At 38.9% G+C, this 23,279-nt stretch overlaps 1 protein-coding gene across 3 annotated transcripts in view; it reads right to left on the minus strand.

The window, feature by feature from the left end:
• Nucleotides 1–23,279, minus strand: part of CAMKMT (calmodulin-lysine N-methyltransferase) — a 313,184-nt gene that overhangs the window by 43,398 nt on the left and 246,507 nt on the right. For all 3 annotated transcript variants that reach the window (XM_010997165.3, XM_031466936.2, XM_064494531.1), the window contains 3 exons: nucleotides 6,097–6,157; nucleotides 4,066–4,120; nucleotides 2,937–3,000 (listed from right to left, as the gene is read on the minus strand). In XM_010997165.3, the coding sequence (XP_010995467.2) occupies nucleotides 2,937–3,000; nucleotides 4,066–4,120; nucleotides 6,097–6,157 (180 nt within the window). The remainder of the gene's footprint in view (nucleotides 1–2,936; nucleotides 3,001–4,065; nucleotides 4,121–6,096; nucleotides 6,158–23,279) is intronic.

Consider the following 23,279-nt stretch of genomic DNA (forward strand, 5'->3'; position numbering starts at 1 on the left):
GAACATCTACCCATGAGTCTGAGAAAATATTTAGGATTTACAACATTCCCTTATACCTCAAGTCTTAATCTCTTTTCAAATATCTCTGTTGAATAAATCTCCAATCCACATTTAGCTTTCTACGTTTATGACATAGCCAAATCTATCTGATACATTCAAGGAGACAATAAATAACCTTACAACTGGTTGATATGTTTCTATGATATAAAGATGCAGAATGTATCCATTCATTGCCTCATATATTCCAAAAATAGAAATGAGAAGATAAAAAGGAAATTTTAGAAAACGCTATATTTTTTAAAGCTTAAGAGACTAGGAAGTAAGACTCAGTGGATTCATTAAATTCAGATGCCAAGAGCAACAAAAATAATTTTTTAAATGATGAGAATAATATACAGGCCAATACTCAGATGCGATGTGTGATTGCCAGGTCGATTTTCAATTACATTTCACTGATGTATTCATTTGTTTCTTAATGTGCTCATCTTGCCCATTAAGAATAATTAGCAGCTTTGCTTAGAGATTTTCTGGCTTCTGGCAATGTTTCTCCCTCTTTTTTTGTTGACATCCACTTTTACTTTTTAGAAAGTAATTCTTGGATAATATCCTACAACTGCTATATAATTTAGGCTTCCTAAAATTTTAAAGGAAAGATGTAAACAGTAATTTTTCAATGAGTTTGTTCCAGTCTATATGCATCAACAGTATGTGATTCAGTGAATTAGTTATGCTTACAGAAAGTGGGCACACAAATAGAAAAAATTTTTTTTCATTCATATTAACCTCACTCAGTAAAACAGCTGACAATGAATGCCAGTTGTAAGGTCTGTGAGCAAATCAAGAATAACATTTGTATTTAAAGCGGGAAAAACACACTGTCAATTTTTAAGGCTTTATGCGTGCTTTTTGCCTCTTAATTAAAAAACATTAGACCTAGTTACAACAGAAAAAGGCACACCGACACAGAACAAGTGCATGATAACAACTGAACTCTGTCAGGCAAATCCTAAAAGATGAAATAAAAAACACTACCAGTTTTGGTCTGCATCCTGAAAGGACCTACTTTATCTACATTGTAAAGTTTTCCCCTCCTGCCCTTTGGCATCCCGCTATATTAAACCCATTGTAAAACCCAGCACAATAAAGCACTCTCAGGGCTGAGCTTCTGAGGACCAAATGTTAAAAATCCATTTTCTTGGGAGGGGACTGCACCAATCATTTCTTTGAAAGACCGGCAGAGTGAATACAGAAGCTGAGATTTCCTCTCTGATTTCAAGGGCTGGCGTGGCATCTTTGCTGTTTTAAAGCAAAGGTGCATTAATTAATGACATTAGCATTGCTTGCCTTTGTTGGAAGCTCTGTAGTTTAGCTCAACAATCATTTTAGTACAATTAAATTTACATACTGACCGCAGATGCTTCCCAGAGTTTTATAAAAGTTCTAATTGGTTTCTGATGCTATTAAATAAGACACCTGCTGACTTGAGAAAAACCTCAGGTTGCTGGGCCTAATCTGAAAGTTTCTGTGGCTAAAATGACCTTCTCTTTCCCAATAATCCTGTTTCCCGCCCCGCCTAAAAAAACATCCATTGGGGCTGAGCCAGCATACCTGACTTCCTGTTGCTCTCTGTGTTCCCTGACATGTGGAGGAGGAGCGGAGTGAAATGATACAGAGCACGGAAGCACTCAGAATAAAGCAGAATGAATGAAACATCAGCTCATCCTCAGGAATATTTTGAGAAACTTGCGACAGTCTGAAGATCATGATTAAAATCCTGCATTTTAAAAAAGGAAGCACCTTTTGTGATCTCTTTCCCTTGTGTGAAAGGCCAAGATTGTGATTGGCTGTTTTTCCTTCCTGAATTTTTTTTTTTTTAAAAGTCTGTCAGGCAATTAGCTGGGTGGGGCTCTGGAGAGCACACGAGTGCTGCCGAACAATATTAGCTACTGTGCCTCTTGTACTTCCTTTCTCCTGGGTGAGCAGCCTGATAGAGCTGCTGCAAATTTTTCTCTCAAAAAATTACAGAGCAGAGGTAGAAAAAGAAAATGGAAAATAAGCTTTACAGAAGATGCTTAAGTCTTCACAAAAATCAAAACTGCTTTGGCATTTTGAGGGTCTAAAATGCAGACACGTAGATTGCCTCTTTCATAGTGCAGATGAAAAATCCAAAAAACCCAAAGCAAATAGATCTTCCACTTCTTCTCTCAATTCCTAACGGCTGTTAACTGCCCCTGAACAAATCAGCTCGATGGCTAAAGTAGCCACAAATTATGCTTGCTTTCTTAGTTAAAGTACAGTTCAATTTTCCTGAATTCTGTGTACATATTAGTAAAGCATAATCTGATATAATGGGGTTTGAATGGTAATAGCATAGCAGAAAAAAAAGAGAGCTTTTATAATCCCAAATAAGAGGAAATAATGAAAAACTGATAGCTGTTTCCAGTGGGGAGATATAGGGAACTCCTCAGGAATTACAGTAGGTACAATATTAAATGGTCCACATGTACAATATCAAACAGAAGAAAGGTAATAACGAACATGAAGCTGGAAGTTAATTTTTGCAAGCAATATCCCATATAATAAATGTTAAATCATTTCTTTTATACTGGCAAATTTCAATAAAAATAAAAGGACAAGAAGGCTTGAAAATTATTATGAAAACAACTGTTCTTATTGCCTTAAGCGTTCCACAAATCATAGGCTCCTTTAATGAGAAGTGACTGTAAAACCCATCGAAATTTAAAAAAAAGACATTTAGTCGTATCCCATGAATTCCATATATTTCTACTTTTTCTTAATTACTTATCGTGTGTGTTGGGGGGGGTGCGGGGAACTCTCTTTTAACACCCCATGCTGTCTTTCTTTATATCAATTGTTACTCAGCCAGGGAAAAGGAATGAGCACAACAAACCAGTTTTCTATCTGAATAAGGATACTTCTGATGGCCTTTTCATTCCCATCAGTTAACAGAACTTCTTTGACATCTGCAGAAATAGCAACCTGAAAAAAAAAAAAAAAGAGGGAGCACAGCAAACAATGAGCAAATATGCTTGTCTGTGTAGAAGTGAAGACAGGAGTGACAAGCCTTCAGTATCATGCTTCCTCACCTATTTCTCTGTAACAATCTTCAATCTTTTTTCATTTTATGTCTGCATTATTTTAATCATTCAATCAAATCAGTCAATACTTTTATCATTCCATTTGCGGGAGCCTCTATCTTGCTATCATTCTGTTCGGTAATTGCATTGTGACAGCGGATGATGGTATTCTGAGAGGCTTTCATTTGTGGGCTTCTGTTTATCTAGGAGAGCCATCATACATGGCTGTCACTCTGCCTTTCAGCTTGCTTCTGTCTGACTGCCTGATGCCCTTCATATAACTTTGCATTGCAGGCAGATGGCTTTGTGAGGGTAATTTTTTTGTGAGCTTTGACATGCTCGCACATTGGGCTGTAACCCTGACACATTGTGTAAGAGCGACAGGTTTGTCAAATGCCAATCAGTGTAACAATATGCTTTTATTTGTAGAGACATAAAAACTTGTCTAATGCACTGTGCTGCTACATAATATCTCCTGAATACATGACTCAGAACCCAGAGAATGGGGAACGACGTTCCTGAATGGCCAATCTCATTCAAAAGAATCTAATTACTGAGCGCTCTGGATCATGTTTGTTGGTGTAATAATGCAGGCAAAACATTAGCAGCTATATCATGGTGCTCCAACTGTGATTCGCCGGGCTATTCCCGTATCTTAGCAAATGGGACTCTAATCTGAAAAAAAAAAAAAAAAATGCTTTTGCTATGGCGAAGAAAGACCGTGCGAGGCCTGGAATGTCACAACAAGCGATATTGACTACACTGAGGTAAAATGTTTCTGCTCATCGAGGCAACCATAAAATCAATATGATCCGAAAGCAAGTCAATCTAGAAGGTCTCTCAAGACCCGGCAGCTTGACCGCAGCTGATGCTGTTGACGGTTCTCTGACCCAGCAGTTGGAGGCCCTGGAACATTTTTCCTTTTGTTCCTCCCTCTGAATGGGATTGGAATTGAGAAAAGACCTACCATGAGCCCAGCCAAGCATGTCATGCCACCCCCTAGCTCACACACAGCAAGGTCCCTGAAAGAGAGAAAAGAAATGGTAGAACCCATACAAATTAGATGAAAATGGTCAGAGAGACATATATGTTACAAGAACAAATTGCCATCTGCAGTAAGAACGGCGCTACCAGGAAGTTGTGGAGACAAGACTAGGCTACCTCATGTCGTTTTGCGTTTTAAAAATAATTATGAAATAGAAAAGTCACAAAGCAGGCGAATCAGTGGGGGTTCCCTCATTAGTGTTCACTGCAACATTACCACCGCTGAGCTGAAAAATCTGAGAAGGTTCCCTTTTTTCCCTTGTCAATGGCGCTGTCTTTTAGAACTAAACTAGCTAGAGTAGCGAAAGATAATTGTTAGGGAAGGATAACACTGTTAATCCACATTCATTCCTTCAAAAACAGTTAGACAAGTAAATGAAGAATATACGTGAGTGTGTATATACCTATATTTATAGTCACATACACACAACACACACACACAAATACATGCAATCTTGAATTAAAAAAAAAAAATTCTAAAACAAACTGAAACATTTGGGAAAGCTGAACTGCCCCCATAAAGAACAACTACACAAAGAGCATTTAGCAATTAACACTTAAATCACAATTGACCCCAACACAACACAGTGAATAAACAATGCGGGGACATAATATGGGTGAGCCAGCAGACCCAGGTTAAATAATGACTGGGCTCTGACTTCATCGCTCGGAAGTAAAGCAGCTCAGAGTTAAAGCTGACAGTCTGGGGTGGCGCTCTGCACTTACCTCCCCCTTTGTACCTAAATATCAGCCCTCAACGTGTGACATTCTTGCCCTGGCTCACTGCTTGCTGATTGGAGCTCCAGGCAAGATGAAGCCCAGCGAGAGGAGGAAATGCCAGGCTTCAAGGGCAGCGCTGCAGCCCAATTCAGCACTGCCCTGTTCTTCCCCTTATACGCTTAGCCCCTTAAGATTGTTTCTTCTTGTTTCTTCTTCCCAGTTTGGGAAGTTTATTACCTCAACAGGAGAAAAGAGTGAGAGAGAGAGAATCAAGGGAGAGGAGAGAGGGAAGAGAAGGAGAAGAAGCCAAGCCAGGACGTTCATATTCCGAAATACATTTAATGAGTATCTAGGCGTTCAAAGCAATTACAGGCTGGTTGGTAAATACGGACCCACAGAGCTTCAAAAACTACATATTATTGACCCAGTCCTGTAAGTACATATTGTTAAAACACACACCCAATCTTATAAGTACATATTGCTAAAATGATCAGCTTGTCTGGAATCATAATGGGCTATTCAGGAAGCATGTATTGGATGACTTTTATAAAATGAGAATTAAAATGAAAAAAAACGTATTTCCTGGGTCTGCCAAACATCTTTAGCATTTTTAAAAAAGGAGTTTTTGTTTTCTTTTTCCTGAATCCCATCTATGGGTTTAATCCATAGTGCACATTGACAGTTGAAAACATTTATTTCTATAGCAGGAATCTGTAATTGTAATTTATATTTACAAATACATTTTGTTAGGTATATAAAATACCTTTACAATCAGGGGTGGGAAGGCATCTTTAAATAATAGCTGTGGGGTATTTACTTATCAAATATTCTGTAGTGACTTTCCTAGCAGAAGTTTAAAGAATGTCTTTATTGTTTTTGTTTTTTTGTTTTTGACCTTCACAATCAGTAAGGATTGATTGGAGCTTCACTTTTGTTTCCCCAAAATCAAAGTGAAATAAAATGTCTTGAGTGGAAATCAAAAGCCTTTGACATATAGCAAAAAGCTTGCTGTGCAATATTAGTACCCAAAGGCAATTCAGATTTCTTTTTCAGAAGCAACATGTTTTCACCATGACCTTTTCCCCTTTTCCTTTCTTTGTTTTTCTTTCTTTCTTCCTTCCTTTCTTATATTTTTTAAAACAATTTAACTTGAAGAATGTAATCACGGCAGTCTTTAATATGCAGATACAATACCCATAGCGGCCTAAACAAATTTTTAAGTGCACCTTTGTACCTGAATACATCACTGTGCTTGAGGCAGTAGTAAGCCAAAACCTCTTCAGCTGGCCAGATGCCTGGAAAACACAAGAGGATACAGACTTTTTGATTATAGAATTTTTTTTTTTCTATAATTGCTCTCTATAGTGATTTTCTTAAGAAATGGCTTTTCAAAATAATGTACAGGACAAGCTATTTCAACTTGAATCAAACTTAAATCAACATAATTGTTACCAGTAACATGTTATATCACATGAGTTTCTCTGTTTGTTGATTATAACTCTTTTCCCAGGAAAATAGTAAAATATCCTAAAAACTTATACTAGATTTCAGTCACAATGAAACAGCAAAAACAATAACAACCAACACGACAAATATCAAACATTAAGTTTTAATGGTATTTTAGGTAGATCTTAATCTAGTACCCAGGAACCTTCTTTTTGGCCAATTCATAAGAATCAGTTGAAGACCTACTGTATACGCAGCCCATATTAGGCAAGAATAAATGAAAAAATCACTTGCCGGAGCACAGATAGAACCACTAAGGTCATTATAGCTTTCTGTTTGATTCCATAATTTTTTAAAATACGCATAACTATTTCCTTTCTTTCATTAAAAAGTCAAACTGGAATATAAAATTGAGAAATTTAAATTTCACCAATTTTAGTTCATCTTTAAATTTAACAATAATCCTACCCAATAAATTCCACGGAGGGGCATTTTCTAACATTATCATCTGTACCTCATTTATTTAGAAGACTTACATAGTTGTCATGAGTGAATATGAACTGCTTAAAGAGAAGACAAACATGCTTGGAAATGAGAGTTTCTAGTGGTTATCATAGTACGGTAGGATTACAAGTGTTTTTAATGTTTTTCTTTACACTTTTTGTATTTTCCAAATTTTTACAGTGAATCACTCACAGAATCAGAATAAACTATACCCTCATACAAATTATGTTTCCCCCATGTCAGACTCAAAGATCAGGATCAGGCAGGGCACCAGGCATCCGCACTGCCTGGGGTGGAGAATGCCACGCGGTCCTGGGAGAGCAGTGTGTGTTCACTGCCTTAGCACCAAGCACTCTTCTAATGGGCCCTGATGCAAAGTTGAAACACCTAGTGCGACTTAATTTTCTTCTCCCAGATGCATCTCCAGCTTTAAGGAGTAAGAAAGGCAAAGATTTCAGAGAAGATGATGTCAAAGAAATGGTAAGTAAAATCCTAGGAGAATCAATGGATAAACATACGAACAGCAAAGAACGACTCTAGAGTGTGTGCTGCAGGAAAGTCCAGTCACGTGTCCGAACTAGCTCATTCCTGGTAGAAATGACTTGTTGGGGGAGAAACAAAGGCAACCAGCAAGAAGTGTCTGGAGTCATATTTACAAGGAAAGTCAGGGAGGCAGTGGAGTGTAGCAGTTAAGATCGCAGGGACTTAGGAAGCAGACTCATTCAGCTCCTGCCCCAGCTCTGCATTCCCTAGCTGAGTGACCTTGGATGGGTTACTGAACCTCTGTGCCTCAGACTTCTCGTCTGTAAAATAATGTAACTGTAGTATCGACCTCACAGGATTGTTGTGAGGATTAAATGAATGAAATATTTGAAACATACTTAGGACTTTCCAACTTACAACAAGCTCAAAGAAAAAGAAAATTATGTGTTGTTAATGTTATTCTCTTGCAAAGGAGGAGAGAAGAGTGGAAGAGAGACTATGTGAAGCCCAAATGATTATCCTAATAACCAGAACAGATGAAGAACGTTTTTGACCTTCTCCTAGTCATGAACTTGGCATAATCCCAAAGTCCTAATATCTGGCATACTCTCACATAAAAAGAACTCCATAAACACTAAAGTATGTAATAAAATTCTCTAAGGGGAGAGCCCAAGACAGTGTTCTACACTAAGTGAATATAGTCACCACAATAATGAATTTCTTTATGCCTTAGTAGATGGTTTTGAGGTTTAAAAAATAATGATAGGGGAAGGGTATTTAACTAAAACTCACGTCTTGATTAAGTACAAAAAAGGTGACTTCTAAAATGCATAGTCTTTTAAAGTAGTTTTATAATTTTCTCCCAAAAATTACAGAGGTTGATTTTTGAACTAAATGAAATACAAAAAGTTCAAAGAACAAAGTTTAAAAATCACCTAAAATCCCACTACTTGTATCTAATCACTTAACATTTTGGACATCATTTCAAAAAAAAAAAAATCTCTCTAGGCATAAAGATATTTTACATAAGTGGGATTTTCTTATGGAGGCATTGAATAATCTCATTTTGCCCCACTTAGTATGGGATGGATAGCATCTCATGACAATAAAAATATACTATGCTTGCATCATTATTTTTAATGACTGCCTAAATATTTTATGTTTGTATCATAATTTATTTAGCCAGTTTCCTTTTGATAGACATTTAAGTTAACTTCTAAGGTTTTGTTATGCGATTATAAACAGTGGTACGATGAAGACACATTCTTTTTCCCCCAACGAAAAATTCTTCTCTGTAGGTCAAATACTCAGAATCGGGAAATCTGGTCAAAAGTCAAGTACATTTCACATTCTGATATATCAAACTGTCCTCCAAAAAATCTGTACCAAACTACACCCATAATGAAAGTGTTTATTTCTTCTAAGCCTTGCCCTTGATAGCGTTTTGATTACCTATTTTATTTTTGCTTATCTGTAAGCTTTTAAGTTATCTCAGTGCAAATCAAAAACTACAATGAGATATCACTTCATACCCTCTATGATGGCTGTACTCAAAAAGTCAGACAATAACAAACGTTGGCGAGGATGTGGGGAAATTATGTAGAATGGTTCAGCTACTTTGGAAAACAGTGTAGCAGTTTCTCAAAAAGTTAAATGTAGAATTACCATATGACCCAGCAATGCCACTCCTAGGCATATATCCAAGAGAAAAGAAAACATGTCCACACAAAAACCAGTACACAAATGTTCATAGTAGCATTATTCATCTTAGCCAAAAAGTGGAGACAACCCAAATGTTCATCAACTAAATGAATGGCTAAATAAACTGTGGTATGACCATGCAATAGACTATTATTTGGCAACAAAAAGAAGTCCTGATTCATGTTACAACACAGATAGAACCTGAAAACATCATGCTATGGAAGAAACCAGACGTAAAGGACCACACGTTTTATGTTTCCACTTATGTGAAATGACTGCTAATGGGTACGAGATTTCTTTTAGACGTGATGAAATATTCTAGAACTGATTGTGGTGATGGTTGCACTCCTCCGTGAATGTACTAAAACCCACTGGGTGAATTGTACAGTATGTGAATCGTATCTCAATAAAGCTGTTATCATAAAAAGTGTTCTCATTCCATTTGAGAGAGTGTAATGGTCTTTTAAAAATGTTTTTTAAAAGAAGTTTTACATATATACAGTTTAAAGAGCCACTGAGTTCTATAAGACCAGTTAGGACAAACAGTAGTCCCCAGCCCATCTGCCCAAATCTTTCTCCTTCCTCAGAAACTACTACTGTCAGTTCTTTTAGCTGATTCTTCTGGCAATTATTCCATTTTTCTACATAACAGGCTTGTACTATTACTCCTTGATTTTTCAGTTTTAGACAAAATGTGATGACCCTCACTATGGAAGAGAGGCATTTTTTACTTTTCTCTCTATTCTCTTCCCACACCGCATAAACCACGCTCGTTAGCCACCAACCACCACTGTCTTCCTCATATAGCTATATTATCATTTGGTAAGGTCACTACTCATTGTCAATTTTATTATAACCCTGAAATAGAACTGAGCCATGTAGTAAACCAGGATTGATTTTTCTCTCACGGAAAATTTTTTTCCCCTCTCTGGAGTTTATAATTGTATTTTCCCCCCCCTCATTTGCTAAGATTTCAATCTCGAAATCCAGTTGTCAATTTCTCCTTTTAATACAGTCCCTCACATCTGGTATTCTATCAGCCTCATGAGGAAATCTCTCCTGTGTCTCCTGACCTGCCTTAGTCTGGACTGAACGCCCTCTATGCTCCATGCACCGCTGATACACATCTTCACTACCATTCCAGCCTTCCTTCGGCCCTTCTGCTGTGTTCCATCTCTTGTTTCCTCTGTCCTTTGTCTTCCTTCCTTCATCTACTTCCTCAAGTATCTTCTTGAAGAAAAGTGCATGGAAGGTCAATGTTTGAGAACTTGAACGATTCAATGGGTAATTTCGATTTGGAAGAGCCAAGTTCTTCAGTTCTTGGAAAGGTTCTTGGGAACTTCCATTGATTATTTCCTTACCTCCATTTTTATCTGTCCTCTTTCTCTGAAACTCATGGTGTGGATGTTGACTCTCCTGAACTCATCTTCTCATTTTCGTGTCTTTTCTTTCCTGCTCTCCCTCTCTTACTGTTTTCTACTTTCTTTGAAATTTTCTCAACTTTCAATTCGAAACCTTTTATTGTTCCTTTCATTTATGCTGCTGTTGGTGGTAATTCTCTGAATATTTCTTTTTAGAGCATCTTACTCCTGTTTCGTGAATGCAATATCTTTTAAAAATTATTTGAAAATATTAATTATAGTTTAACTTTTCTTCTCTTCACATAGTCTGCTTTCTTCATGTTGCTTTTTTTCTGTTAGTTTTGGTACCTGTCACATTAAAAGCTTTCCTCAGATATATCTGGTAATTCTCTGTTGTTTGCAGAAATGTAATTATGGAAGAGAAAAGGCTGTTTGGAGGTGAAGAGGGCTGAGTGGTGTGGGTAGGGCGTGGGTGGCAAGGCTCAGCCCTCAGTGTCCATCGGTTCACCTAGTCCCTCCAGCCTGCCTTTGGTGCAGCCTCTGATTTCAGCTGTGCCTGTTGTCCCTTGATTTAACCCTTTCCAGAAAATATACCTCCTCTTCCGTCGGCAGTATAGAAGGGGCAGTTACCCAGCAGCCTGGAATGGGGAAATAACTGCTTATTAAACCACTTTCAGTCAATCCTCCTTATTTTAGCCCCTCTCAACTCCTCCTTTTAGAATTACCTGGTGCCACCAGTTCCTGAGCCTTTCAAAATTTCAGAAGTATGATTGGGTTGGCTCTCAACTTTCCCTACTGCTGGCTTTCTCATCTCTTGCTAAGTCAGCGACTTCACACCCATTTGCTTCCCAGCTTCAAAACTACGTTGTCTGTTCCTTCATTCTATCATCCTGGTGGGTTTATGTCTTAAAAGCATCCCTTTACAGCTGTTCTCCTTCGTGAAACAGAAACTCATTGTAAAAGTGATGAGAATAATTTTTAGAAGGACACACAAGCTATGGCAAGGGTTTTTTCTTTTTCTTTTTCTTTTCCTCAAGATTTTTATACTCCATTAATAATATTGTAGGGTTCTATTAATCAATTATAGGCACTTCTGCTAGATTCTTAATGTCACCCGATGAGGCCAGGCAGAATGCCCACAGTGGCATTTAGAGTAGCTAAAGCATTGATCCCCCTAAAAGCATCACAAAACATTTAAATTAATGGCTTATTTGTGATAACTTGTTTTCTAAAACACTTGTCATGAATGAGGACACCCTTGGCTGAGCTGTTGACTCTTTTGGAAGAAGTGCTCTGGTGGATGTAACTAAAATGAAAAGCTGCTCGTGCTGGAATGGGTAGGTAAATCTCTTGGGCTGTTTTCAGTGTTTACACTCTGTCTCCTCTTCCTTAAACATTCCTGCTTCATCACTGATGTTTCATCCCAGAGCAGAAATCCATAAGGAGACTACAGAATGCTCCATGAATATTTACTGGGCATCTACTATGTTTCAGGCCCTGTGTATCAGCAGGGAATGATACAGCATGGGTCCTGCAGATTCAGTCTAGTTAGGGAAGGAGACTATTAAACAAGTAATTACACAAATAATGAGCCTAATTATAACTGTAAATAAATGTTGTATAGGAAACAATAGAGGCTGCTTCTGAGAACCCATCATAAGGGATCTGACCTAGTTGGAGGGAAGGTTGGGAGGGTTGGGAGGAGTCCCTCAGGGAACACTTCCCTGTAGAAGTGGCGTGTAGGCGGAGACCCAGATGACGAAGAGCTAAGGAGAAGAGGAAGAGGGACACAGGGCTGGAGGGAATGGTCCCTAGAAGAGGAGCCCCATGAAACAGAGCTTTGAAGAGAAGAGTCTAATGTTCTCTGAATGGAATTAGGCTCAGTGGAGCTGCAGAGTAAGTGAGAAAGGAGGAGGTGGTACAAGATGAGACTGGAGGGGTGTTTAGGGGCCAGATCTCACAGGTTCCAAGGCCAGATTAAGAATTTTAAATTACACCTAAAAATAAAGGATATGTTTTAAGCTGCAGAGTGGTAAGATCAGATGTACATTTTAGAAGTCTGGCTACTCTAGAGAAAACAGCTTGGAATTGGGCAAGAGCAGGCGAGGGAAACTAGGTAGGAGGCCACTTCAGCTGGCTAGGTGAGTGCTGAGGGTGGCTGGGGTGATGGTTAGTGGAGATAAAGAAAAGTGAAAGGATTTGAGCTATATTTAGAAGGTACAGTGACAAGACTTATTCGTGAATTAGATGAAGGGGGTGGTAGGAGAGAGGGAAGTGTCAAGTATGACTTAGGTTTATGGCACGAAGACATGGGTGGCTGATGTATAGCAGAGGCATATAGGATTCTGCTGCAATTTGACGTGTGCTCCTCCTCACGCTGAATTCATGGTGCGAAAACACCAGCTAGGGGTCTGGGGTCTGACACTGGGTCTGCCACTAACGATCTGTGTGATACTGGGAAGAAAGTTAGCCTTTCCGAGCATCAGTATCCTCTGCAAAATACTAGGCTTGGGTGAGATTATGTCTAGGGGGCCTTCAAACTATAAAAAGCTACAAGAAAGAAGGCAGATCTCATGCTCTGGAGTTAAATAGAGTTCAGCTTGAATATTGGCTCTTATTGGGCAAGCTACTTAAACATTAAGCCTCATTAATTCCTTCCTTCCTTCAATACACAGTTACTGGTGACCAGGCTGGTTCTAGGAGCCGGGGATACAGCAGTGATGCAATCAAAGCCCTTGCCCAAGTAACTTTAACAGGAGGAACAGACAATAAACAGAGTCATTTCAGATATTGATAAATGTTGTGAAGAAAATAAAACATTAATGAAATAGAGAAAAACTACAGGGGTGGGAGGCTGTTGCTAGTTTAGGCAGCAGCATTGCTGGGTAATGCCTCGGTTTTCTCATTTGCTAAGTCAAGCCACTACTTATACTGTTGTTGTGAGGATTAAATGAGATAATGCATGCAAGGCACTTAGAACAGTGCCCGGCACGTAGTCACTTTTCTATCATGTTAGCTATTGTGGCTGCTGCCACTGCCTTTGCCATTGTTTTGACACGTTTCTATCCAGGGAATTTTATCAAGCTGGATGATATTTTTATGATCCTTTCAGGAAGATCATCATTCCTAATCGATAATCCACAAAAATCAAACCAAAACTGTACTTTGGAAAAATCTATTCTAGCTCTGGGAACTTTGAAAATCAACCCTAAGAAGAACTCCATATATAAGGACAATAATGTTCTATACTTGTCCTTCTGCTCTGATCCATGAAGAGATCTGCGCTGAATAGCAAATTACTAAGTGCAGGCCTTCCTATGTTTGTGAAGCCAGATCGCTGCGAACTCGGGTCCAGCTGGGTGAAAGGCAACGTCTGTGTGGCCCAGTGCGGTGAGTGGTGGACACTTGCTCTGTGACGTTCTAACATTTGTTGAATGCTGACTGCTGCCCAGGCACTTTGAGGTAGAAGAGGAAATCAGGGCACTGAGAGACTGAGACCTTCCCCCAGATTAGTCAGGTATCTTGTCAGAGAGTTGGAATTTGACTCCAGGTCACCTGACTCTAGAGCCATTATCCTCAACCTCGGTGCCATCCTGCCTTCCCCTGGACTGCAAAAACAAGGGTCCAAATGAATTGTTCTGCAATTTCATTTCTTCTCCTGTTCCTGGGGAAGCCAACTGATACAGAGCATAAGCAAGCATGTGGAAGTGAAAGCACACAAAACATGACCCAATTATTTCAATAATAAATTCTTCTAGGACTACAAGCTGGGTCAGTTTATGGGTGTGATCTGATTAGAAATGCATTAAAGTTTAAAGCTTACATGTTAATTCAGATACCTATTAATGTGATGATTATGAGGTAAGGGAAAGAAGAAAGGAGGCCCAGATCCAGCGTGAAGCAGGGAGGGGAAGTCTTCAGGGACTCGCGTTCCCCAGACCCCAGCCTTCAGTCCGATGGTCAGCTTTAGAGCAGATGCTGGGAAAGTAAGTAAGAGGCAGATGAGAAATGGAGACAGGATGAGGAAGATGCTGAAGCACCACTGAGAAAAAGGAATACGCCACAGCCACAGCCTCAGCCACTCATACAGTGGAGACGTGAATTTGAAAGACAGCTCTGAGGCTTATTAGCTTGAGATCTTAGCAAGTCACTTAAGCTCTCCTTGCATCAGCTCCTTCTCTGGAAGTAATACTGTCTACGCCATAAGTCTAGATGTGAGGACTAAATGAACCAGAAGTCAGCGCAGTTAGTGTCTGCTGTTGTTATTATTACTAGCATCACTCGTTGAACCCTTACTACTTGGCAAACACTGGGCTTTGTACTTTAAATGGATTATCTCATTTAATCCTTAAAACAACTCTATAAGGTATGCACTGTCATGACCAGTTAAGGGGCACACCAAGGTACAGCAAAGCACAGAGAGCCTAAATGGCATAGCCAGGATGTGAGCCCACATACCCAATCTCTGAAGCCCAGTCTCTTAGTCATTACACCAATTGCCGCAACTCCAGTGGCCGGTTCTGGAATCAAAAGAACTAGTTTCTTCTCATGACTCGATCAATAACTAATCTGGGGACTTTGGACAAATCATATTTGGGCTCTAGCTTCAAGAATAAAATGGAAGGGCCAAATTGATTTCTGAGAACTCTTCCAACTTTAAATCCAATGTCACCATTATATTGTGCATCTCCAAACTAAAGCTATAAAATTGTTAGTGGGCTTTAGCCCATGACATTTTAAAGAAATTAGGTTGGTTAAATATTTTATTTGTACAATAATCTCAAAGTTAAACCCCTAGTCTTCAGAGCACACCCATTTTAATCGAATCAGAACTGCCTTTGTTAATTAAATCTCACAGCTTCAGAAGAAAACTGGTTTTTTTTTTACATCTTTATATTCTAGTGGTGATAGCTTTTTATTTATTTAATCCAGCATATTAATAACAGACAACTTCCTCAAGTCCAATTTTCCCTTTCCAATATTGAGCACAGTTCTCAGATACATGCTATATTTTTTCCTCAAATACATTTCCTCTTCCACAGGGTAACAAACTACCTTTTGGGCAGAAGAAATTCTTCCAAGGTCTCAAAGCACAGGTAGAAGAACATCTCCCCATGTGAGCTCTCTGGGTGAATAAATGCTCCATCTCCATTGGTCAAAGAGGATGTCGGAAAATGAGAACAGTCATTTCTAGGAAAGGTAGACCCAGAAAATCAGACCAGAGGGCTCCTAGCAGGAGGGAAACATGGCCTGGGTTTCCCCAGAAACACAGCATATCCTTCCCACAGGGAAAAAAAAAAAAAGGAAGACTTTCATTGCCAGTTTTACTCCAAGTAACATCCTCCCCTATGGCTTTCTGTGCTCAGTGTCCTCAGGGTGAGATCCCAAGCCATTATTTTGATGAGATCACCCTGTTTCATTTTGAAAAAGGACTATGTTATGTCTTGAAAAGTCACGTACAAGCAGCAATGTGTTGAATGGAGTGGAACGAAGAGGCAAGTATTAGAAATAACTATTAGTGTTCCTTATCTTAGGTATGAGCCACTTCGACGATGCACACACTCCTTACGCGGGACACCAAAGGATAGTGAGGAGGGTGTGGTCCTCCCCGCATTCCCCATGATTTGTGAATTTGATTTCTACAGCAGCTTCCTGCCTTGGAGTCCAGCTTTCTCACTTCTGATTAAACACTGTGACTGAATTCCAAACAAATTGAAAGCCTTGTGTTCCATGTGGAGTGTACGCTCTGTGCATTTATGAAAGCCCCCCTGGAGAGAAAATGGTATTCAGGAGGCATGTGTTACAGGTGCCAAAGCCACAACACACATGTATGAAACGGCCCTGGGAGTAGGCTAGTTAGGCAACAGAATTTATTTAGGAAGACACGCATCCTAGTGTTTCAAAACTGCCTTCATTCCGAATTCCTCCTCTTAGGAAGGAGGATGAGGAGGACCACTTCCTTTTCTAGCAGGAATTGCCATTAGCAAGTTCCAAAAGGTAAAACACCATTCGGCAAATTGACCTCGTGAATAAGGCAACATCTTGGTGAGGCTCAGTCTAAACCCACTTTAAACAAACCCCTGGCTGCCATTCTATCAGAAGGAAGATGTATGATATTCAGAGAGCTAAAAAACAAAACAAAACAGTGAGAGAGTTGGCTGGGAATCTCAGCGGTGCAAAATGACCAGGGCCCTGTCCTTCCTGTCTCCTGCCTCATCATTATTCATTGATATGAGGGAAACATGAGGGTCTGCTCTCCAGAAATTTCTGCTGGTGCACGAGCTTGGGCAGCTCACTGCGACTAATGTGGAAATGTAGTGCAAGGCACGTCCTGGCTGTAAACACACTGGTCCTGCTCTGTCGGGGCCATCTACAAACAGCTCCAACCAACTTATACTATTGTCTTTAACAACTTTTTGTATTTTTTTTTTAAAAAAATGAATTTGATTTTATTTTCCTTCCCCAGTTTTCAAATAGTCATTAAAAATTAAACAACACTGGGGAAAGCCTTTTGTGATTATAGCCTTCATTCTCCTGCAACAAACTGGATCTATAAATTCACGTACCATTGTAGATGTAAATTACAAAATTTATATTCAACTATATTAAAACATCTATTCCAAAAATGATTACCAGTTGTGAAAAGCAGACAGGCTTATCACTTGCTGTCAGTTGTTCATGTCTAGTTAAGCAATAATGTGCTAAAACTGCTCTTTTGTTTTGTGTAAGAATTTTGGCAATAGAAGAAATGAACACTCGGTTAATAAAAACTCAGGCTGCTTTTTGCTTTGATGGAGGAAGCAGCTGCCTGTTTTCATTTGCTGCAGAGCAGCAAAACCCATCAATATAATAAGCAGCTTAGATGCATCCATCCACAGCATCTGTAAGGATATAGGGCTATTCGCTCAAAACCAATCCCTGGTTTAATTTTAACAAAGATGTGTCTGACATATTTGAAAATGCATTATAATAGGTTGTGAAACATGAACAATTTCTCTTTCTTTTAAATACTTTTTTTTTTGACAGATCTGAAAGGGTGGTATACATAGCTGAATGATAGCAATGATAAAAACCAGTCCAAACTGTGACGCTGTCCTAAAACAAGACCAAGGAAGAAAGCAAATCAATGGGCAGTTATTTCGTTCTCTTCAAAGTGGAAGTAATTCATTTAAATGTGATTTCCTTCAATTATTAATTCAAACAAATATTTACTGAATCCTTACTATATACTGAATTGGGCTAGATATAGAGGCTGCATTTCCTACTTTCAATGACTTCACTCTTCAGGGGAAAAGATGGTGACAAAAATATAAGGAAAACAATGCAGTAAGCACAGGGACATAGATATGCAGTTTTCTATTACCTTTCTACTTTTCAAAAATTCAAATGAGTATAGGAAACTGTGGAAACTATTTAACATAAAAATTAAAAATCAAATACTGTCTCCTCTATTATACAGTCACACACTTTGTTAGGCATACCCTTAAGAAAAGACAATCTGCTAAAAAAAAATTGAATTATGTTTAAACACATGTCAAACTGTTTACTGGTGTAGCCAAGAATTATCACACTTTGGAGAGAAAGTTTTAGGATTTTAAGTTTTGTTTGGACAGCCTCTAATTTTACAGTAACCATTAGATACTTTCACACGATCATGAATACACCACGTGGCAAGCCTAATAGAAAACACAAACTTGAAAGCAACTCACAGTGTGATGCTGTATGCTCTGGCTAGTAAACATGCTAAGAGATTCTTCTATAATTTTTGTGTCAGGTGGCATTCCAAAAAGTCAGATAATTCTAAAACCCTCCTCTTTTTCTGATTCAATATCAGATAAGTGAGCATCTCAGTATAATCAACTAGAGACCTATCTGATGGTTTACATGAATGTAGGTTGGCCCTCAGCTTCTTAGATGTTAAATTTAAATGAGCACTCATTTGCAAAAACACTGAGAAGATGCTCCCATAAATGTAGAGCGAAGGGCTTTCTTATTCAAACATGCTCACTGTAAAACACACATACCTGGGTTTTAAAAATCAACTTTTTATTTTGGAATAATTCTAGATTTACAGAAAAGGAAAGAGTTGCAAAGATAATTCAGAGTTGCTGGATACCCTTCATCCAGTGTCTCTTCTTGTCAACATCTTACAGTTATCAAAACTAAGAAACTGATGTTGGTACATTAATATTAACTAAATTCATGGGTTTATTTTTAATGGAATGGTTACTATTCAAGATGGGGGGTGATGAAGGTTTCTGTCAGAAAGTCACAAATTAAACCAAAAGGACAATACTAGCATCTGTCCTAGCTTTCCTCCCTTAATTCTCTTCCTTCTTCTTAAGTTACTCTAAAGAAATTCATACCAGATTTAAGAGCTAAAATAGGACATACAATGCATATACCTCAGGGTTTAAAATAAAATCTGACCCCATCAAGAGAATTGTGTAGCCAAGTGAGGCCTTGGCTCCCCATTCCTTTGTTGAATGGGCAGAATATTATTTCTAGGTCATTATTCACATAGAAATTCTGATTGCCCCTATTCAATTAATACTTTCATATCACAGTGTGATATGGACCTTATAACCAATCTGTGGCAGCATGAGTTGTGAACCACAAAGAAGTCAGAGGTCATTATTTTTCACCCATTCAGAGTGTTTATAAAGCATTCACTGTGCACCCTCTCCTCTCTGTGCCTGCTTTCTCCCCTCCTTTGCTCCACTGCTTAATGGCTGGGCACAATGCTTCCAGAATCCTGCTAAGAATCATGGGCTCTGTACTGGTTAATAGTGGTTTCTTCAAGAGCAAGTTGGAAAGACACTTTTAGAGAGATTCTTTCTAGTTACAATTGGCGGTTGCCATGGACTGAGTTGTGTTCACCCCAAATTCATATGTTGAAACCCTAAATTCCAGTGCAACTATATTTGGAGATTGAGCCCATAAGGAGATAATTAAGGTTATACAATGTTGTCCTAAGGGTGGGGCCTTGATATGATAGGATTAGCACCCTTATAAGAAGAGACTGCTCCTCCCCACCCTGTGCTTGCACAAAGAGGAGGTCATGTGAGCACATGGTGACCTGGTGGCCTCCTACAAGCCACAAAGAGAAGCCTCAACAGAAACTGATGATGCTGACACTCTGACCTTGGACTTCCAGCCTACAGAGCTGTGAGACGCCACCTAGTCTTTGGCATTTTGTTATGGCAGCACAAGCTAAGACAGTGGTCAACCTTTGGTGCCTGATGTTTGGGTGAACACTCCCTCTCAAGCCCCAGAACATTCTAAGCTGAAAGGATTCCCTCCCTAAAATGTAGACAGGGCCCATAGAGCACAGCCATGGCCCCAGTGGAGCCCCTCACTCTGTCCATTACTTTCTTCCCTCCCTTCCCTTCAGTTTACCCATCTCCTCTTATCTCCTACTCTTTAATTTTCACTGCAGTTTTAGTCCCCATTTTCCACTTAAAAGAATTCATACTAGAAAAGCAAATATTAATCATACTCTGATGAAGAAATTTTGCTGATCCTACCTTCAAGGTTTCGTAAAAATACTTTGATCTGTTTCTTTATGGTGTCTTTGAACATAAACTCCTTGAGGACAGGGAGCTCACTACTTCTCTCATTTCTCTGTGGCATGTTTACATGGTGTATGTGAAGGCAGGCTGAATCCATGTAGAACAGTAGCAAAATGTTCTAAACCTGGAACTCACAACAATGAAAAATGAATCCCTCTTCTCTTACAAGATCTATTTGCTGAGCTTTATATGCTGTATCTACTCAAGACCTGATTCTACCTGGTAATGCAATCACAGGTCAATTCTTGTGCGGATAAGTTTCTAATTGCACTCAATCCACTTTCACTGGCTTTCTTATCTATATCCACCATCTGCAGAGCTGGCAGGACAATTATCACCAGAAGACAGGAGAGATGCTCCGGGGAGTAAGGCTGTCCTGGGCCTGAGAGGGGCATGCTTACAAGTTTCTAGGCAGCAACAAAGAATCCACATTCAATAGGCCATCTTTCTCTAAATCAATCCTTTTGCCTTGTTCAGCGGAGCATGTGTCTTGGGTGCTCATATCTGGGGCTTATCTGTAGATATCTACAAACATGTGGGTCTCTAATCACAGTAGCTTGGAATGAGTCCCAGAATGGGCCCTTTAAGTGACTTGAGATACAGAAAATGATTTTCTGAGTTGCCTTTGGGGGGGGGGGGGCTTCTCTTTGCTATGATAAAATTTGTAACCTTAACCCATATAGCAAGGCGTTTTCTCTGAGAATCACAACTCCTTGTGGAGGGCCTTAAAAATATACTATTTAAACCGAACTACTGCTCTGAACTTGACATCACAATTATCTTTCTGTTGAGAAAAATACAGAAATTCTAGAGCTGTTATATTGTTACCAGCCCGTTCACACCAGGACACACGAGTGTTCTTAAGTTGAGATCAAAGTGCACGGGCTGAGTTGTTGAGAGCGGAGAAGTCATCGTGGTCTCTATGGACTCATGCTGGACTTCTCAGGACAGAAAACAGATTTCCTTCTCTCTCCGGCAGCAGAGTTCATGTTATCGTGAACTCCATTATTCCTCCTTCTTGGCCCCACCCTCAACAAATGATTGAAAAAATGGCTTCAAGCCCAGAGTGTTGTGTGTAGTCTGGAATATATTTTTCATCCATTTATGCTGCCCAAAGAGATTTTGGCTGAGCAAATACTAGAGTAAAAGTCTAAATTCATTCCATAATTGACACAAAAAACAATAGCCTTTTGGAAGAATATAAAATAGTATTTACATATGATGAGAATAATCAGCTACTATTTTTTATGGGTGCTTTAGAGAAATCTCAATTTATGAAATAAGGCCTTTAGGTAAACACCTTCTTTAGAATTAAAGGGCTTATGTAGCTAGTTAGCGGCTGAGCTTGGGTTAGAACCTCGGTTCCCTAATACCTCACCTTGCTTCTCTTTTCAGAGTAAGAGACTTGAATGTAGTGTAGGAAAGACATCATGATTTGAATTTGCATCCTGTGGAAAGATTTTACCTTTCAGGTGGAAATCAGTGCTTGAAGAAATAAATCATACTCATTCCAATTTTAACATAGTCCCAGACTCTTAGCTATCAATTTTAAGTCCTTTAGGTTTCTATTTCTAAATAAATAGTTTTACAGAAACACTTACTATCTCCAAACCATGGCCTGGAAGAGACTATAGACATATTGAGCTGCAGCTCTTCTAATATCAGAACCTCTGAACTGAGGCCAGGAAGCAATGTGCAATCTTTGAAAACAGTGACCCCTTTCCCCAGAATGACAATGATTATGTGCCTTGCTTTATAAAATTGAGCTTCTGTTTGTTTTCAGGAAATTTATCATCTAATTGGTCACTATACTTACCTATTCGAATGTCTCCATGTAATTTGGCTTGCAACTAAGAGTTTATAGCAGAGTCCAACAATTCTTTTGATTACCAGCATTCCAATCATAATAAAAGAGTCATTTTATTTTATTTTGTTGTGTCTAGGGAGGGGAAATCATGTAATATATACAATTTTCACACACAACATGGCGTTAAGAAATGTAATTTTCTGTGTATTCTCTTCTAAGGATATTTTGAACGTTTCTGGATTGTCTCTGCACTCAGGAACGGGATTGAAATCCCCACTTTGGTATTTATCTGAGCTGTGATAGCTCAGTCATCTGCTGCCAAATGCCAAGATAGGGGGAATCTCATCATCCAGAGACCAGCTGCATGATGGGCAGTTAATAGATATATCAAACCTTAGGATATATGCTAAGCTGAAGAGATGATTGGTTGGTTGATACACTGATTGATTAGCATAGGGAGAATGTGTTTCTTCTTGACAACCTAAGATTATGCTTCAGCTAAGCTCAAATTGCTTACACCTCTTCTATTGGGTTTAAAATTACAGTCCTGTCATCTAAAATCTCTCTTCAATGAAATTTTTACCATATATAAAAATTAAAGGGAAAAAGAAAGTAGGAGCACTGGATAAGAGTAAATGGAGTAGATACATTTCATGCTACTGTTGTTGATTCCACTAGGAAAAGTTGATATGTAAATCCCCTTGAAAAATGTTACACACATTTCATAAATGATTACTGAATATTATACAGTAATTCCGGGGAAAAAGTTCAGTATGTTAAAGTCGGTGAATACTACATTTTCAAATACATTACAGTCAGATCTCTTCTATAGAAATATGAGCATTAAAGTAAAACCCTTTATTAATCAGGTTTACTTTCCGGAGCACATAGATGCCATCCTTGGACTTTCAATATTTTAACTGCTGGCATGCCTTTCAGGGGGCAGAGGGAGAGAAAGGGCAGATTTATGGAGACTGCGGATTAGCTTTGTTTTTGAAGCAGCTTAACGCAAGTAGCAACTTCTTTAATTAGCACTAATGATCCTAAAGATAGTCACATGTACATCTTGAAATATTTAATTTATTGTGCCTGTTTCTCACGCATGTGGAATCAGGTATGCCTTAAAATAAAACACAATTAGATGAATGAAGGAGGTACAACCCTGATCTATCACACTCTAAACTGATATTTAAGTGGTTTTGAATAAAAAGCATGAAGACTTTGTACAAAAGGCCCACATCTAGAGCTCTACCAATGTCTGATAGTCTTAGTTAACAATAAATTCATTAAACATAAGCTTGGTTTATGATGTCCTGTTTAAAGATTCAATCGCATTGTACTCCGAATTGTCGGAGACTGGCTAAAGAAAGGGACTTGCTCTCTCTCCTTCCTTCGCATCCCCTCCCCCTCCAGAAAAAAAAAAAAAAAAAGCTGGTAAGCTTTAATTCAACACTTTGAAGAACACCCCCTCCTCTCCCTGAGCAAATAAGGATTTGGTTGCCGAACCACACTGGGTAAGTGGTTCATTGAGAATGTTAAAATC

Source organism: Camelus dromedarius, chromosome 15 (genome assembly GCF_036321535.1).
Source record: "Camelus dromedarius isolate mCamDro1 chromosome 15, mCamDro1.pat, whole genome shotgun sequence".
NCBI classification, from domain to species: domain Eukaryota; kingdom Metazoa; phylum Chordata; class Mammalia; order Artiodactyla; family Camelidae; genus Camelus; species Camelus dromedarius.